Genomic DNA, 18597 nt, shown 5'->3' on the forward strand with positions numbered 1-18597 from the left:
TTAAATATACTTATTCCCCATCTACTTCGGAAAACCATTTAGCAGTTCTTACAAAGTTAAACATACATTCACCACACAGCCCAACAATTCTACACCTGTGTGCTTACTCAAGAGAAATGAAAACAGGTCGACCAAGAAAAACTACACAAAAATGTTCACAACAACTTTGTTCATAATACCCCCAAACTGGAAACAACCCAATTATCAGGAGAACTGATAAAACAAGTTATAGTATTTTTATAGCATGAAATATTGCCCTGGTTAAAAAAAATAGAGAGCACCTCCAAGAGAAATGGAAATAAAAGCAAAAATAAACAAATGGGACCTAATTACACTTAAAAGCTTTTGCATAACGAAGTAAACTATAAGCAAGGTGAAAAGACAGTCTTCAGAATGGGAAAAAATAATAGCAAGTGAAGCAACTGACAAGGAACTAATCTCAAAAATATACAAGTAGCTCCTGCAGCTCAATTCCAGGAAAATAAACGACCCAATCTAAAAATGGGCCAAAGAACTAAATAGACATTTCTCCAGAGAAGACATACAGATGGCTAACAAACACATGAAAAGATGCTCAACATCACTCATTATCAGAGAAATGCAAATCAAAACCACAGTGAGGTACCATCTCATGCCAATCAGAATGGCTGCTATCAAAGAGTCTACAAACAATAAATGCTGGAGAGGGTGTGGAGAAAAGGGAACCCTCTTACACTGTTGGTGGGAATGCAAACTAGTACAGCCACTATGGAGAACAATGTGGAGATTTCTTAAAAACTGGAAATAGAACTGCCATATGACCCAGCAATCCCACTGCTGGGCATACACACCAAGGAAACCAGAATTGAAAGAGACACGTGTACCCCAATGTTCATTGCAGCACTGTTTACAATAGCCAGGACATGGAAGCAACCTAGAGGTCCATTGGCAGATGAATGGATAAGAAAGCTGTGGTACATATACACAATGGAATATTACTCAACCATTAAAAAAAATGCATTTGAATCAATTCAAATGAGGTGGATGAAACTGGAGCTGATTATACAGAGTGAAGTAAGTCAGAAAGAAAAACACCAATACAGTATACTAACACATATATATGGAGTTTAGAAAGATAGTAACGATGACCCTATATGCGAGACAGCAAAAGAGACAAAGACGTAAAGAACAGTCTTTTGGACTCTGTGGGAGAAGGTGAGGGTGGGATGACTTGAGAGAATAGCATTGAAACATGTATATTATCATCTGTGAAACAGATTTCAAGTCAGGTTCAATGCATGAAACAAGATGCTCGGGGCTGGTGCACTGGGATGACCCTGAGGGATGGGATGGGGAGGGAGGTGGGAGGGGGGTTCAGGATGGGGAACCCATGGCTGACTCACGTAATGTATGGCAAAAACCACTACAATATTGTACAGCAATTAGCCTCCAATTAAAATAAATAATTTTTTTAAGAAAAAGAGCAAACAACTGATAATGACCCCCAAAACATGGATGAATCTCAAAAACATTATGCTGAGATAGGTCAGACACAAAAAGGTACATACCACATGACTCCACTTGTGTGAAGGTCACGAACAGGCAAAACTAATCTATGGTGAACGAAACTTGAACAGTGGTTGCCCATGAGAAAGTTGAAATTGGCTGAAAGGAGGCAGCAAAGAACTCTCTAAAGTAATGAAAATGCTCCCTATCTTGTCTGAACAGGAGTGTATTTGTTATGATGAATATACACACTGGTCAAAACTTGATGAACTGTGCACTTGAAACCTGGTCATTTAACTGTTGGCAAATTTTATCTTAATTTAAAAAAAAAGAATACAATCATCAAATGGCTGAATGAGCTATAAAAAGATGAGACAAACAGAAGAATAATCCCTGTCCTGGGAGACTAGCCCACTTAGGTCAACAGCTCCCGTGGGGATATGCAGAATGGTATTCATAGCAGCATCGCTTTTATCGGCCAAAACCCAAACCACAGCAGACAACAAGAAAACAGACAACTGAGCTGCTCAAAGGGAAAAAAAAAGATGTTAGAGCTGTACCTCATGTAATTTTAAGTCAGAAAAACAATATACAGGTAAGTGGATACAACAGATTCCATGTTTGAAAAATAAGTCATGGCAAACCTAGACAGCATATTAAAAAGCGGAGACATTACTTTGCCAACAAAGGTCCAAATGGTCAAAGCTATGATTTTTCCAGTAGTTATGTATGGATGTGAGAGCTGGACCATAAAGAAGGAGAAGCGCTGAAGAACTGACGCTTTTGAACTGTGGTGTTGGAGAAGACTCTTGAGAATCCCTTGAACTGCAAGAAGATCAAACCAGTCTATCCTAAAGGAAATCAATCTTGAATATTCATTGGAAGGACCAATGCTGAAGGTGAAGCTCCAATACTTGAGCCACCTGAAGCAAAGAGCTGACTCACTGGAAAAAACCCTGATGCTGGGAACGACTGAAGGCAGGAGAAGAAGGGGACGACAGAGGATGAGATTGTTGGATGGCATCACTGAGTCAATGGACATGAGTTTGAGCAAGCTCCAGGAGATAGTGAAGGACAGGGAAGCCTGCCGTGCTGCAGTCCATGGGGTCACAAAGAGTTGGACGTGACTGAGCAACTGAACAACAAAGCCCCACCCCAGACACATCTATGCAAGGTTACATAAGCATGAAAACATGAAAGGAAACCCCCCAGCTTATTACTGTGGATTTGGAATGACATGTGGGTGGTGAGGCAAAGAGGGACAGAAAACATCCCTTCCTCAGAACGACCCCACTTGTCAAACAGACTCCCTAGTGAAAACTAACTACAATACAGTCCTGTTGATGAATGTTTTCATTCATAAAGACACACAAAAAAAGTGTCAAATGATTAACTACAATATCCCAGGATACTGAGGTTTCAAATGATTTTTAAGTTCTATCCCACACTTTTAAGGATTGTCCAATTTTTACAATCATATAATCAGAAACAATCTCAGAGTTGGTTTTGTGGTAGTGGGAAATTTTTTTAATTAAAAATATACTTAAAAGCTTTATAAAAAAAATACTGATGTCCAGGCCCCCACTTCAGGGCAACTGAGAATATCTGGGTATAGGGCCCAAGCTTGGATATTGTTTTTAAAAAGTTCCCCAGGTGATTCTAATAGCAGTCAAGGTAGAGAACCACAGAATTTCTCAGAAAAGTCAACTGTATGGACCTTTACACCTTTGCAATTTGGCTTCTGTTTGTTCCAGAGCCCCCAGTGATCTAGCACTTGGGCTAACTTCTGACCACTGCACTCAGAATCTCCTCTCCTGGCTTCAACTCACTCCCGTTACTTACTATCGTTCAGGGCCCATCTCAAATACCGATGTCCCACGTATCCTTTTTCCACCTTCCCAAGGGTCCAAGACCTTCTCTTTTGCATCCCCAGAACACCATGTCTCACTCTGATGGCTGCACGCAGTCTCCCTGGCTTTGCATGTGGGTGTTTATTCATTCCCTCCGCACACACTGATCAAGCACTTGCCGCAGTGACCCCACTCCCCGTGCTCTGTGATAAACTTCTAGGTCAGAAACAATGCCTGACTTTTCTTTCTGCTCTCTGCAGTCTCTAGTATGGTGTCTTGCATAGACTAGATGCTACTCTTTTGTTGAATTATCTTTCAGTGTATTAAGACTTTTCACTTCTCTGCTGTGTCTGTTCTTTGTCCCTTCCAATTTTCTGTGTGATTAGTGACAGGGAGATCGAGCCTTGTTTAAAATTTTTTTCTGAGAACTCTGTGTATATAAAGAAGTGTGTGAGGAGGTGCTGTTGAAAACTCCCCAGAAGATGGAGAGCCAGACACTGTCCTCGGGGAGATTCCAGAACAGGAAAAGGGAGAAGACAAGTGTGTGAACACCTTTAGCCCAAAAAGAAAAGGAGAAATGCTTCAGAGACGGACAGACAGGAATTCTGAAAGATTATCTTCTCTGGGGATCGGGGACTACCTCCTTTAAAAGATGATCATTGAAAGAGGCATTAAAAGGCCGATCCTATTTGGATGAACAGAGAAGTAAGGGACAGGGGATGGTCACGGGAGAGGCACTGTCAGGAACAGCAAAGCAGGGCAGGAACCTAGGTGGCTTGTGGGCTGGGCTTGATGACAGTGGGAGAGAGGGACAAGGGCAAGTCATAGAGGGCCTTACACATCAGGAAACATGGTGAGCCTGTGCTTCCAAAACTTAAGGTTATTAAGCAACAAAATGACAAAAACTTTTTTTAAACCTGTGAAGGGTTAAGAGCAACAAGTTTTTAGTGAGTCCCCAAGGAATCTTCCCATCTGGGGAGATCATGAGCTTTCTGCACAGATTCCATCACAGCGTTGTAAGAGACACGGAGGCCTTCACTTGCATCCTGCTGGTTTTGACTGGGTGAGAATGCCACGGAAACAAGTCCCAAATAGATGAGGTTTACTATGACTCGTAAAGAGTCCACTGAGGGGGTGGGGGACATGTCGTGAGACATGCTGATCTTAGTTTCCTGACCTGTGCCCCCCACATTGGGAGCATGGAGTCTTAACCACTGGATGGTCAGGGAAGCCCCAGGAGTCCACTTCTTTTGCTTTTTGCCACAGGGAGATATTTGTCATGGAAAAGTCCTCTTAAAAAGTTCAGAGATGGCCAGAAATTTTACTTCTGGGCACATACTCCAGAGAATTGACCCATTTCCATGATAGCATTGTTTACAACAGCCAAAAGGTAGAAAGAATCCTAGTCCTCCAATGGACGAAGGGTAAACACAACGTGACCTCTACATACAGTGAAATATTTATCATTCAGCCTTAAAAAGGGAGGAAATTTTGACACCTACTACAACGTGCGGATGTATTGAGGGTGTTATACTAAGTGAAATAAACACTTACTAAAAGACAAATACTGGGAGATCCCACTTACATCAGACAACCAGAGCCATCAAATCCATAGCATCATAAAGTATTAGAGTGGTTGGCAGAGGCCAGAGGGAAAAGGGAATGCAGAGTAGCAGTTTAAAGTATATAGCATTGGATTTCCCTGGTGGTCAAGAACCCGCCCGCCATGCAAGGGACATGGGTTTGATCCCTAGTCTGGGAAGACTCTACATGCAGTGGGGCAACTTCGCCCATGCACCACAACAAGAGAAGCCGCCGCGATGAGAGGCCCACGCACTGCAACTAGACAGCAGCCCCTACCCTCTGCAACTGGAGAAAGCCAGTACGCAGCAATGAGACCCAGGGCAGCCATAAATAAATATACCACAATTAAAAATTAGAAAAAAAAAATGGGATAACACAGGTTCACAACCTCTTATCTCTGATTCTGAAACCCCAAAGCTCTGGACACCAAAAATTTTGATTACAGTCTGCTGTCTCCGAACTCCACTGAGTTGTTAAAGAATAAACAGTCTATGTGTCACACTTATCTTCTAAAAACTGGAAAAACTCTGAATGCTGAAAGGCCTCCAGAAGTTTCAGATAAAGGACTGCTAACCTGAATTCTGATAATATCCATCTTTTCTCTTAAGACGAGAGCAGATAGATCCTGATTGTGGACAACTGGTCCATCTATTCACTGACTAATGATGCATTATATTGCTGTGGTTTGGGGGCTCTACTGGCTGGTCCCTGCTTTAGAAAAACTAATCAACAATCTGAGTAAAATAATTGGCAGTTAGTTCTGTATTTTGTTTTCCCACCTCCTTTTACCAACTTCAGCTCTCACTTTAGGACACTGTGTGGTCCTGTGTCCAGACACACACTGGCACCCAAGAATGCTGGGCAGGCCACGGTTGGCATAGGCACAAAGTGATGCTTCAGAACAGCTTACCAGATCACACCTGGGCACACTGGACACAAACTGAGCACCCTGGCAGCCAAGAATAAATCCGGCTAAATTCAGGAGGACACACACCACAGACAGCAGTACAAAGAGGTTCACCTGAAACAGCAAGAAAAGAGGCAGTTAGAGAAAAGGTGACGGCTAAATTCAGAGACAGATTTTTTTTCTAAGTAAAAAGACTCACTCTTTCCCTAGAGAAAAAAAAGAAAAGCCAGAATCATGTTCTTAACGGGCAAACTTTCCCCCCCCCACTTTTTAGAATGCTTTAAATTGTGCTAAGGAATGCCACTGACCCTCAAGTCTTCTCAATTTCAAGTCCCTATTTTTCTTCCTCTTTGCAAATAATAGAGTCCTGACTTTTAGCTGTACAAGACATTAAGCCATGGCTATTTTCTCCTTGAGCCACTGTTATTTCTTCCAAATTTTACAGAATCATGGTAATTGGATAAATGGAGAATTCTAGAACATAAGTGGAAAGCAGGAAAATCAAGGAGTTCAGAGCCATTACCAGCCAGAAATCATAGTATATGTGTAAAAATAAAATATAGGTGAGTCTTTTTTTCAGTTCCAAACACCATTGGTACTAAAGGAAAGGCATGCAATGATCTTCCAAGTACTCATCTCCAAAGTTGAATATTACAAATACTATGCTAAGTGATTAAGAACTGACAGAAATCAATCAAGAAGCCAGTATTTACTTGGCACAGATTAGAAACTGCAAAGGATTTTTCAACCTGATTTTTCAACCCAGGGTTCAATCCCAGGGTTGGAAAGACCCCCTGGAGAAGGAAATGGCAACCCACTCTAATATTCTTGCCTGGAGAATCCCACGGACAGAGGAGCCTTGAGGGCTACAGTGCACAGGGTTGCAAAGAGTTGGACACGACTGAGTGACTAGCACTTGCACTTTTCACTTTCAGTGTATCAATACTGGTTCATTAATGGTGCCAAATGTAACATACCAATGTCAGGTATCAATAATAGAGGAAACTGGGCATGGGGTATACAGGGCCACGCTGTACCAGCCATGCTATATTTCTATGCAACTGCGCTTACACAGTCGTGTCTGACTCTCTGAGGCCCCATAGACTGTAGCCTACCAGGATCCTCTTTCCATGGAATTCTCCAGGCAAGAATACTGGAATGAGCTGCGATTCCTACTCCAGGGGATCTTCCCAACCCAAGGACTGAACAGTCGTCTCCTGCATCTCCTGCACTGGCAGGTGGATTCTTTACCATTAGCATCACCTGGAAAACGCTTCTGTAAAACTAAAACTATTCTAAAATAAAAAACATACAGATGGCTAATAAATACGTGAAAAGATGCTCAACATCACTCATCATTAGAGAAATGCAAATCAAAACCACAATGAGGTATCATCTCGCACTGGTCAGAATGGCCATCATCATAAACTTTAAAAGTCTACAAACAGTAAATGCTGGAGAGGGTGTGAAGAAAAAGGAAACCTCTTACACTGCTGGTGGGAATGCAAACTGGTATAGCTGCTATGGAGAACAGTGTTGACATTCCTTAAAAAACTGGGAATAGAAATGCCATATGACCCAGCTTTAAAAAGCTGGCTTAAAATTCAACATCCAAAAAACTAAGATCATGGCATCCAGTCCCATCACTTCATGGCAAGTACATGCGGAAACAATGGAAACAGTGACAGACTTTATTTTCTTGGGCTCCAACATCACTGCAAATGCTGACTGCAGCCATGAAATTAAAAGACACTTAGTTCTTGGAAGAAAAGCTATGACCAATCTAAACAGCATATTAAAAAGCAGAGACACTACTTTGCCAACAAAGGTCCATGTAGTGAAAGCTATGGTTTTTCCAACAGTCATGTATGGATGTGACAGTTGGACCATAAACAAGGATGAGCTCCAAAAAATTGATGCTTTTGAACTGTGGTGTTGGAGAAGACTCTTGAGAGTCCCTTGCACTGCAAGGAGATCAAACCAGTCCATCCTAAAGGAAATCCATCCTGAATATTCATTGGAAGGACCAATGCTGAAGCTGATTCTCCAATACTTTGGCTACCTGATTCAGGAAATCAATCCTGAATATTCATTGCAAGGACCGATGCTGAAGCTGAAGCTCCAATACTGTGGCTATCTGATGTGAATACTTTACCAACTCATTAGAAAAGACCCTGATGCTGGGAAAGACTGAAGGCAGGAGGAGAAGGGGATTACAATGGACAAGATGGTTGGATGGCATCACTGACTCAATGGACATGAGTTTGAGCAAGCTCCAGGACATGGTGAAGGACAGGAAAGTCTGGCATGCTGCAGTCCATGGCATCACAAACAGTCGGACATGACTGAGCAACTGAACAACAAGAAAGACAGTAATGACAATCCTACATGCAGGGCGACAAAGGAGACACAGATGTAAAGAACAGACTTTTGGACTCAGAGGGAGAAGGTGAGGGTGGGATGATTTGAGAGAATAGCACTGAAACATGTACATCACCATATGTAAGATGATAATCAGTGTAAATTCAGTGCATGAAGCAGGACACCCAGAGTCAGGGATCTGGGACAACCCAGAGGGACAGGGTGGGAAGGGAGGCGGGAGGAGGGTTCAGGATGGTGAGACACATGTATACCCACAGCCGATTCATGTTATGTACGGCAAAAATCATCACACTATTAAAAAGCAATTATCCTCCAATTAAAATGAATAAATAATTTTTTAAAAACTGCAAAAAATCTGAACATATACCTACAATCTCACTGCTAGGAATAGACCAAAGAAATAAATGCAATTGCCCACAAAAGAATTTACAAAAGGATGTTTACATTAGCCTTATTCAAACTGGGCCAAAAATGAAAAGATGAAAAGAGCTCAACCAACCAACAACAGAAGAATATATAAACAAATTGTGGTACTTTTAAATGATGGAACACCTCCAGCAATAAAAAAAAAATGGTGATATACAAAAACACAAGCAGTTCAAAGACATTACATTGAGTAAAACAGGCCAGATACTGTATGATTCCACTCACATGAAGTTCAAGAACAGACAGACAATCCTGGTGAGAGAAATCAGAAGAGCAGTTGCCCTCCCAGAGGAGGCATGATGTGAGGGGACTGATTAAGAAGACATTAGGGAACTTTCTGGAGTGATAAAAATGTTTTCTCTCTTGTTTTGGATATTGGCTACATGTGTATATCCAACTGTCAAAGCTTAGCTAATTGAATACTTACGATCTGGGGTTTATATAAATTATACTTAATATGTATTTTTTAAATAAGGAAGAAAATTCTGAGTCCAGCTGTCAAGACAGCAGGGTGAGATCATATAATGTCAGAACAACAAATATGAGAGAAGGCCCAGGGATTCACTGCCTAATGGGTTGGCTTCTCTTCTACAGTGGAGGGGCTGCTAATGAGCAGTCAAAGTCACATCACCAGAATGGCCACCTGCAAACCCCAGAATAAAGACCTGCCACAAGGCACACAGGCTATGTACAAAATTGCCATGCACTCTTTCCCAAATTTATTCCTGATACGGATTTTTTATTACTATTATTATAACTCTGGCCAAACATTGGCCAAATGGTCACCTAATCACTCTACTGTAGATCACTGTAGCATATATCAGACATGGTGGCTATTAGGATACCAAGCACATGTCTTTCAGAGAGTAAATCAGGCTCAACTCTATGAAATATTGGAGTTATACGGGACTCAGGATTTAAACAGACCTTCAGAATGGACTCATCTGGCTTTTACCTAGTTATAATGGTATAAGTTCCAAGACTCAAATATCCACCCCGTCTATCACCAGATGGAGTCCTCGCAAACAGAAGACAGTAAAAAACCAGCTACTAGTAAAGAACATCATAGTCAAAAGCCCACCCAGCTATACCCTGAAAGCAGAATTTCTTAGACTGGTATTTTCTTCTATTGTCAACAATTCTTGCCTTTAAAAAAACCACTGCATGTGATCTGGATTTCTCTTTGTGGAAGGCACCTGAATTTTTCGTCAGGACACTTAGTTCAAATTCAGGCTTTCCCCTTGCTTGCCGTGATATTTTAGACAATCTCTATCTCTATAAGACTTGCTTTTCTCATCTGTTAGAAAGGTCTATTGTCCTACTGGGAGAAAATACACGCAAATGATACAATCGACAGGTGCTTAATTTTCAAAATAAACAAGTAGCTCATACAACTCAACAACAACAAAAAACCCTATTAAAAAGTGGGCAGATGATCTAAATGGACATTTTTCCAAATAAGACATACAGATGGCCAACATGCACATAAAAAGATGCTTAACATCACTGATTATTAGAGAAACGCACATCAAACTTATGATGAGGTACCACCTCACACTGGTCAGAATAACCATTATCAAAAAGTCCACAAACCACAAATCCTGGAGAGGCTGTGGAGAAAAGGGAATCCTCCCACAGTGTTGGTGCTGCTACTGCTAAGTCACTTCAGTCGTGTCCGACTCTGTGCGACCCCACAGACGGCAGCCCACCAGGCTCCACCATCCCTGGGATTCTCCAGGCAAGAACACTGGAGTGGGTTGCCATTTCCTTCTCCAGTGCATGAAAGTGAAAAGTGAAAGTGAAGTCGCTCAGTCGTGTCCGACTCTTAGCGACCCCATACTGCAGCCCACCAGGCTCCTCCGTCCATAGGATTTTCCAGGCAAGAGTACTGGAGTGGGGTGCCATTGCCTTCTCCAACAGTGTTGGTAGGAATGTAAATTGGTACAGACACTATGGAAAACTGCAGGGAGGTTTTTCAAAGAATAGAGTTACCATATGATCCAGCAATCGCACTTGGGGCATATTCTGGACAGAATTATAATTTGAAAAAATACATGCATCTCTGTGTTAATAGCAGCACTATTTACAATATGCAAGACATGGAAACAACTTAAATGTCCATCTACAGATGAATGGATAAGGACAATGCGGTAGATATATACAATGGAATACTGCTCAGTCACAAAAAAGAAAGAAATGACGTCATCTGCAATAACATAGATGGACCTAGGGATTATCATGCTAAGTGAAGTAAGTGTGAGAGAGACAAATATCATGATAGTACTTACACGTGGAATCTAAAATATGACAAAAATGAATTTACCTATGAAACAGAAACAGACTCACAGACATAAAGAACAGACTTGTGGTTGCCAAGCAGGGGAGAGGGTGAAAGAGAGATGGACTGGGAGTTTGGGATTAGCAGATGCAAACCATTATATATAGGATAAATAAACAATAAAGTTCTACTGTATAACACAGGGAGCTATATTCAATATCCTATGATAAACCATAATGGAAAAGAATATGAAAAATAATGTACTTATATGTATAATTAAACCACTTTGTTCTATACCAGAAATTAACACAACACTGTAAATCAACTATACGTCAATATAATAAGTTTAAAAAAAAAAAAAGATCTATCATCCCAGGTACTTCCCACGATTAATGAGAGAATAACACAAAATGATGTACATGAAAATCTTTTATATGCTGCAAAATACTAGGCAACCAGTTTTACTATTGGTAACAATAGGTGTTTTGCCTTTGTGGGGAAGACTTTTTATTATAAAATGAATTTCTCAAAATGTGTTTCACTAGTTTCCAGTAGCAGCAACTTGTTCTTATACTTGTGATGCATAACTGCCCCCCAACAAATTTATGGCAGCTGGGAAGGATAGTCAGTTACTACAGTCCACCTGTAATAATCTGTAGGTATATTATTTCCAAAACTCTTCCATAAATCCTCTCTGCAGCCTGCTTTAGGAACTCACTCCACCATGCTGACCATTGACACGTGTGTGAGGTGTCTCCTACTGGCCCCTCCAGATCCTCTCTCTGCTCCCCATACTTTCCCGCTCCTCTCGGGGAGACTGATCTGCAGACTGTATCAATAGGGCTCCTCTGCCCTCTGGTGTCTGGTTTGGTTCAGTCAGTGGGGGCCCTGGAAGAAGACCCAAGGGAGAGAGGAGGATGAGGCTGGAGTAATTATTCTCCTGGTTCCTTCTCTGCAGCTTCAGGCTGGCTGTGTCTCTCATGAAAAGCCACAGGTCTTCTCAAGGGCTCCTCAGCACATGATCCCAAATTCTAGACTCTGACTACCTTCCCCTGTCAGGACTACACCCTGCACAGATCTTTTCGAACTGGCCCTTAATGAACTTCTTGTCAGGTTATCATTATAGCATTTTAGCAAGACCTTCTCTATAAAATTTTTCCATATATTTAACCTAATTTTTTCCCTGCTCTTTAAGCCTATCTCCTATTGCTCTCACTTCAAACTGGAATATTACTTGCTCAATGAAGTGAATCCCATGGGTTACAGTCCCTGAATTCTACTGAAGCCAATTCCTCACTGTGATTTACCAGCATGTGTGTGTGCATGCATGCTAAGTCACTTCAGTCGTGTCCGACTCTGTGCAACCCTACGGACTGTAGCCCATCAGGCTCCTCACAGGCTCCTCTGCTCATGCGAATTCTCCAGGCAGGAATACTAGAGTGGGTTGCCATGCCTTCCTCCAGGGGTTCTTCTCAACTCAGGGACCAAATTCACATCTCTTTCAACCCCTGCATTGGCTGATGGGTTCTTTACCACTAACACCACCTGGGAAGTTTGGATTTACCAACAAGAAACAGAAAAACCCAGCGTTCATGGAGAAAAGTCTTTCTAGAACTTATATTTTAGCCATGAAAGACTGACAGACCCAAGAAGTAGAGAGTTTGCCTCATTGCATCCTGTGGCTTTCAAGAGCAAAATGCAAAATCCAAGATCAGGACTGGCAATATGAGTTAAGCCTTTTACAGTTTCAGTTTCATTGTTACTAACTTGAATCATATGTATTTTCTGATACTTACACACTCTTGCCTGGAAAATCCCATGGACGGAGGAGCCTGGTAGGCTGCAGTCCATGGGGTCGCTAAGAGTCGGACACGACTGAACGACTTCCCTTTCACTTTTCACTTTCATGCATTGGAGAAGGAAATGGCAACCCACTCCAGTGTTCTTGCCTGGAGAATCCCAGGGACAGGGGAGCTTGGTGGGCTGCCGTCTATGGGGTCGCACAGAGTCGAACACGACTGAAGTGACTTAGCAGCAGCATACACCAGGTAGCTTGCCACAAAAGGTATGTTTGTCTTTTCTTTTCTATTTTTGGCCACCCCACACAGTATGTGGGATCTTAAATTTCCCCTCCAGGGATGGAACCTAGCCCCTGTAATGTAAGTGTGGAGTCTTAACCACTGGACCTCCCAGGGAAGTCCTTGGAAGTATGTTTTTCAGTTGAGTATTTGGAATTCACCTTAACACTGATTTCTTGCAAACGTGTGCCCAGTCCATTCTAGGTCTCAATTAAGTGACTCAATATAAGAATCAGTCTGGGGAAGCCATCCAATAAAAACATCACCTGCAATTTGCTTATTCCAACCTGCTGAAAGCTCTTCATCATTTCCATCACATTGTTGTTCAGTCGCTCAGCCGTGTCCGACTCTTCGTGAGCCCATGGACTGCAGCACGCCAGGCTTCCCTGTCCTTCACCATCTCCCAGAGTTTGTTCAAACTCATGTCCATTGAGTCAGCGATGCCATTCAACCATCTCATCCTCTGTCGTCCGCTCCTCCTCCTGCCCTCAATCGCTCCCAGCATCAGGGTCTTTTCCAAGCCAGTTCTTTGCATCAGGTGGCCAAAGTATTGAAGCTTCAGCTTCGGCATCAGTCCTTCCAGTGAATATTCAGGGTAGAAATCTTTAGAAATGACTAGTTTGATCTCCTTGCTGTCCAAGGGACTCTCAAGAGTCTTCTCCAACACCACAATTCTAAAGCATCTATTCTTCATCACTCAGCTTTCTTTATGGTCCAACTCTCACATCTGTACATGACTACTGGAAAAATCATAGCTCTGATTATACAGACCTTTGTCGGCAAAATGATACTTCTTCTTTTCAATACGCTGCCTAGGTTTGTCATAACTTTTCCCACATAACATCATTAAATAATTATAGCTATCACAGCTTGGTATTGTTGAGTCCTTTTTGATACAATATTTCTATCTCTAAATAGACTGACCTTTCCCTGCTGCTTAAGAGGTTTTATTTTGCTTCTTAGTTCCCTACTGCTCTAAACTTAAGATTCACCTGAAAATAAACTATGTATCTTTAAATAAATAGTTTCACTAATAGTGTGAAGGTAGAGTAGCTTAAAATGAATAGGTTTAAAATAGTGAATTGAACATAAGCATTTAGTTCTACTAAGTCCTGAAAACCCAATAAATTGACAATAAAGGAAATATTTTTAATGCAGAAATTCATAAGGACCAAGAGGAAAAATTTTAGAAGTTACAAAGCCAGTGTGCAAGCATGAATTGACTCAGGGCTCCTAAGAAAACTGAATCCTACAACAGCAATGACGAAAGCCCAGATAGAAGAATTTATTCCTCAGTCGCCACATGTTCAAAAATGGGTGGCAGCAGATACCTCTGGATATAAAAGTGAGGCTAAAGATAGAACTGGCTGAGAGTCTACGAAGCAATTAGAAAATGGTACAACCACTATGGGAAACCAGTGGCAGTTTCTAATGAAGTTAAGTATCCATCATCCTATGAGTCAGCAGTTCACCTTTAGGTACATACATTAATGTATATGCCCACAAAAAGACATGTACAAGAAAGGTCATAGCAATGGGTTCATAATAACCAAAAACTGGAAAACAACCCAAATGTCCAAGAATAGGATAGTAGAGGAATAATTTGTAGTACCCTCTTAAATAAAATAAAACCCACTGCTATGGTTTGAATGTCTGTGTTCCTCCAAACTCATAAATTTAAATCCTAGCCCCAAAGTGATGGTGTTAGGAGTTGGGGGTCTTTGGGAGGCAATTAGGTCATGATGGGCAAGCATAAATTTAGTCAGTGGTCCTGAGAAAACTGAATCTTACAACAGCGATGAGGAAAGCCAAAACAATAGAATTTATTTCTCATGAATAAGATTAATGAATTTGTGTATGTATTTTTTGATTTAAATATCAAAGGCTCGCCAAATTATTTCCATTAGAAACTTCTCAAAAAGGTTTAGTTCAAAAAATACTACTACTGCCTCACAATCCTTTTCTTTCACACTTTCTTTCATCTTTCAATTTCCCAAGAAAACATCACTGGTACCCATTTAGTCATGATGCCTTATTTTTCCTCAGATGATGCTGTTGAAAATAAATGAAAATCAGAATACACTTTTCTCCAGTGGGGTACAAAAACATAGGTCATCTTAAATATTACTGAATGAATGAACAAATCAATCAATGAATTAATGAAAGAAAATTGACTCTTACGATAAACACTGTTTGGAGGTATCATGCATCCTTATCAATACTGGGGAACGTACACAGACAGGCCCTGAAAGGCAGTCACCAGATTGACTCTCACTGCTTGCAGGAAAATGGCTACTGCTATTGCTCCTGGTGGGAACTCACCACTTCCTGGGGAGCAAAGATGGGAAGGGCTGGGACTCCTTTCCCATCATGTCATAGGAACAAGTAGGGGTGGTGAGTGAGTGGGTGGAAGAACTAAGTACCCAGTGCATAGAATTCAGGTTACATTTTCCCATTGAAACAAGAACATTATGTGATCTGGCTGGGAACGTGACTGACATTCTAACTTTTATGTTCTCAGAGACAAGAAGTCCCAGCTCCAAACTACTGATCAGTCACTGGTTAATAAGACAAATGTCATAGGACCTATGACAATGAGCAAAAACACTTATTTGACTCTTAATATTCACAATTTTAATTCAGTTTGGAGAAGCATTTTAATACACAGATGTAGAATCAAGGGGCCCTTGTAGGGCCAAGTTATCTAAATACAACACACTGACACCAGTGGGGGGGAAAAAGGAAGACACCAAACTAAAATCTTTCTGAACTAGCTTAGTAAAATGACTCTTCTGATAGACTGTTCAGCACCATGGCAACCAACAAAACATAATAAATCACAGTGACTCACAAAGCCCAGCCTCTGGCTGCTTTAACCCTGTTTCAGGAGCTCGCACACGCACTGACTTGGTTTGCAATGTGCCTTTAATCAACTCAGATCCCCAGAGAACCTGCTCCCGGGCTTCACTCCCTTGACATCTTTTAAACTTCTTCCAGAAGCCTGGCAGATATATTGCCAACGTCCAGGCTGGTGCTCCCTGCCAACAAGCCAAACACAGGCCTGTTGCTGTGAACAGAAACAGCTGTCTCTCTTTCCTCTCAGAGATGTTTAAGTGTCAGATTTGTTCATGTTATGGTTGTCCCAGACTCTCTTTTCATAAAATTTCTAAAATATAATAACACTTATTTTGAATTCCTTTTTCAACAGGAGTGAAAGCCTTCTTCTTCTCCCAACCAGTGAAAGACACAACTTTTCATTAGTTTGGAACAGTCTTGAGGTGAGCAAAAAATAATTACAACTGAGACTTGCAAATTCCTGATAAAAATATACAAATCTCAGGACTTCCCTGGTAGTCCAGTGGTTAAGACTCTGCGCTGCCCATGCAGGGGGCCGGGGTTCAATCCCTGCTTGGGAAATAGATCTCTCATGTTGTGTGCCATGGCCAAAGGATAAATAAATAAATATACAGGCAAATACAGTATTTTGGTCATCTGATGCAAACAGATGACGCAGTGGAAAAGTCCCTGATTCTGGAAAAGATTGAGGGAGGAAGGAGTACGGGGCGTCAGAAGATGAGATGGCTGGACGGCATTACCAATGCAATGAACATGAACTTGGGCAGACTCCAGGAAATGGTGAGGGGCAGGGGAGCCTGGCATGCTGCAGTCCATGGAGTCGCAAACTGAATAACAACACACAAATACAAATCTCAGGGTACTTTTAAGGCTCCCAGCTCGCGAGAGGAAATTCTGCCTTTCCTGGGGTCCTCCCCGCCGCCCTGTTCTCTTACAGATCCCCTGTGTCCCAGGGCTCCCTTTCTGCACAATGCCCCTCATTTCTCAGTAAAGCGACTCTTCTCACGACCTAAGCAACCAGCAGAGAAGGGGGTGAACTCATCATGTGTCTGGCGCCACAGTTCCCTGATACGACAGAGGAAGCTCTGTCACCCTGAATTCACATGTTTTCATCAGCAGTGCAGCAGAGGGCTAAGACGAAAACACCCTGCTGAGAGTCTCAGGACGAAATAATCAGAGGATGATGGACACCCTGAGATCTGCTCTTTGAACAGGTGAAAGGCTCAGGATCATGTTCTGCTCTATCTCACAGGAGTAAGGTGGCAGAAGTCAATTTGGATTTGAAGATAAGAAAGGCAGCAGCAAGTTTTAAACAAAATTGCAGAGCTATGACTCTTGAGACATCACTTTCCTTCTCTGTTGTGCTTTTCTTTCATCTGTGTGTCATTCTTCCCCTGCTCCCAGCCCTTTCTCCAGGTTACATTTTCCCACTGAAACAAGAACAGTGGGAAAGTATGATCTTAGCATTTTCTTTAAAAAAAAAAAAAGTTTTTAAGACCCAATTTTATGTTATTTTTAAAACTTTTTGGCTGCATGGCAAGTGAGATCTTAGTTCCCCAACCAGAGAATCAAACCTGCACCCCCTGCATTGGAAGTTTGGAGTCCTAACCACTGGACCATCAGGGAAATCTCTACTCTCAGCTTCGTAAGAAGCTAAGTTAGAATCAGACTTTCTGACTCCCCAGTAATGAAGATCATGGCTCTAGAGACGTTACTTAGAGACAACAGTCCTCAAAGATGGCTTCCATCAAGTCCTTCCCTCTGTACTTCACTGGCTGTTCCTCATGTCAAGAGGTGAAGGCTAATATATACAATGAAATATTATCCAACCTTAAATAGGAAGTACTGACATATATTACAGCATGAATGAACCTTGAAAACACTATGCTAAGTGAAATAAACCAGATACAAAAGGACATGTATGATTGCACTTACATGAGGTACCTAGAGTCGTCAGATTCCTAGAGATAGAAAGCAGAACAGTAATTACCCAGGAAGAATTGGAGTTCTGGTTGAACGGATACAGACTCTCCGTTGGGAATGATGAAAAAGCTCTGGAAATGGAGAGTACTGCTGATTACACAGCATGTACTGTACTTGTTCAATGTACTTAATGCCATTGAACTGTACACTTTTAAGTGGCTAAAATTGTAAAATTTTAAATATGTATATTTTACCACAGTTTTTAAGAATCACAAAATCGTTTCAAAAAGGAAAAGAGGTGGAGTCCAATTCCCAATTCACCTCCCTTTGATCCATGGGAACTTGTTTGACCAAGAGAATTCAGCAGAGGTGATGTTCTGGGACATCACCAGACGGGCTAGACGGTAAGATGCCTGAGCCACCTGGGCCTCCTGGAACACTGCTCACAGACATGCCCTCTCAGGAACCATGCTGGGTGGCTGTTACATGAGGAGGTCACATGTTCATGCTCTAGCCAGCAGCCCTTGCTGGGCTCCTGGCCGGGTCTTTTATAAACATGCACTGAAATACTTAAGGAGGAGATGCTGTGAAGGCTGGGATCTAAGTGAAACCAACACAGTGGCGAGGGAGAGGAGAAATGGTTAGGGGGCAGATGAGATGAGCTTGCCCACGCGCAGCTGGGCAATGAGCATGGGGTGGAGGCGGTTGTATTTCCCTCATTAGAAGTATATTTGAAATTTTCCATAGCAAAGAAAGAAGAAAAAGGAGGAATAGGAGAAAATGAAAGAGGAGACGGAGAGGGGGAAGGAAGAGAAGGAGAAGAAGGCG

General features: G+C 41.8%; 1 protein-coding gene across 2 annotated transcripts in view; it reads right to left on the bottom strand.

The window, feature by feature from the left end:
* Window positions 1-18597, bottom strand: part of ENTREP1 (endosomal transmembrane epsin interactor 1) — a 71676-nt gene that overhangs the window by 24010 nt on the left and 29069 nt on the right. Inside the window, exon 3 of one of the 2 annotated variants that reach the window (XM_015093187.4) lies at window positions 5830-5940. The exons of the other annotated variant lie outside the window; for it this stretch is intronic. Within the exon in view, the coding sequence (XP_014948673.3) occupies window positions 5830-5940 (111 nt within the window). The remainder of the gene's footprint in view (window positions 1-5829; window positions 5941-18597) is intronic. 2 annotated transcript variants of the gene reach the window in all.

The sequence above is a fragment of the Ovis aries genome, chromosome 2 (genome assembly GCF_016772045.2).
Source record: "Ovis aries strain OAR_USU_Benz2616 breed Rambouillet chromosome 2, ARS-UI_Ramb_v3.0, whole genome shotgun sequence".
Lineage (NCBI taxonomy): Eukaryota > Metazoa > Chordata > Mammalia > Artiodactyla > Bovidae > Ovis > Ovis aries.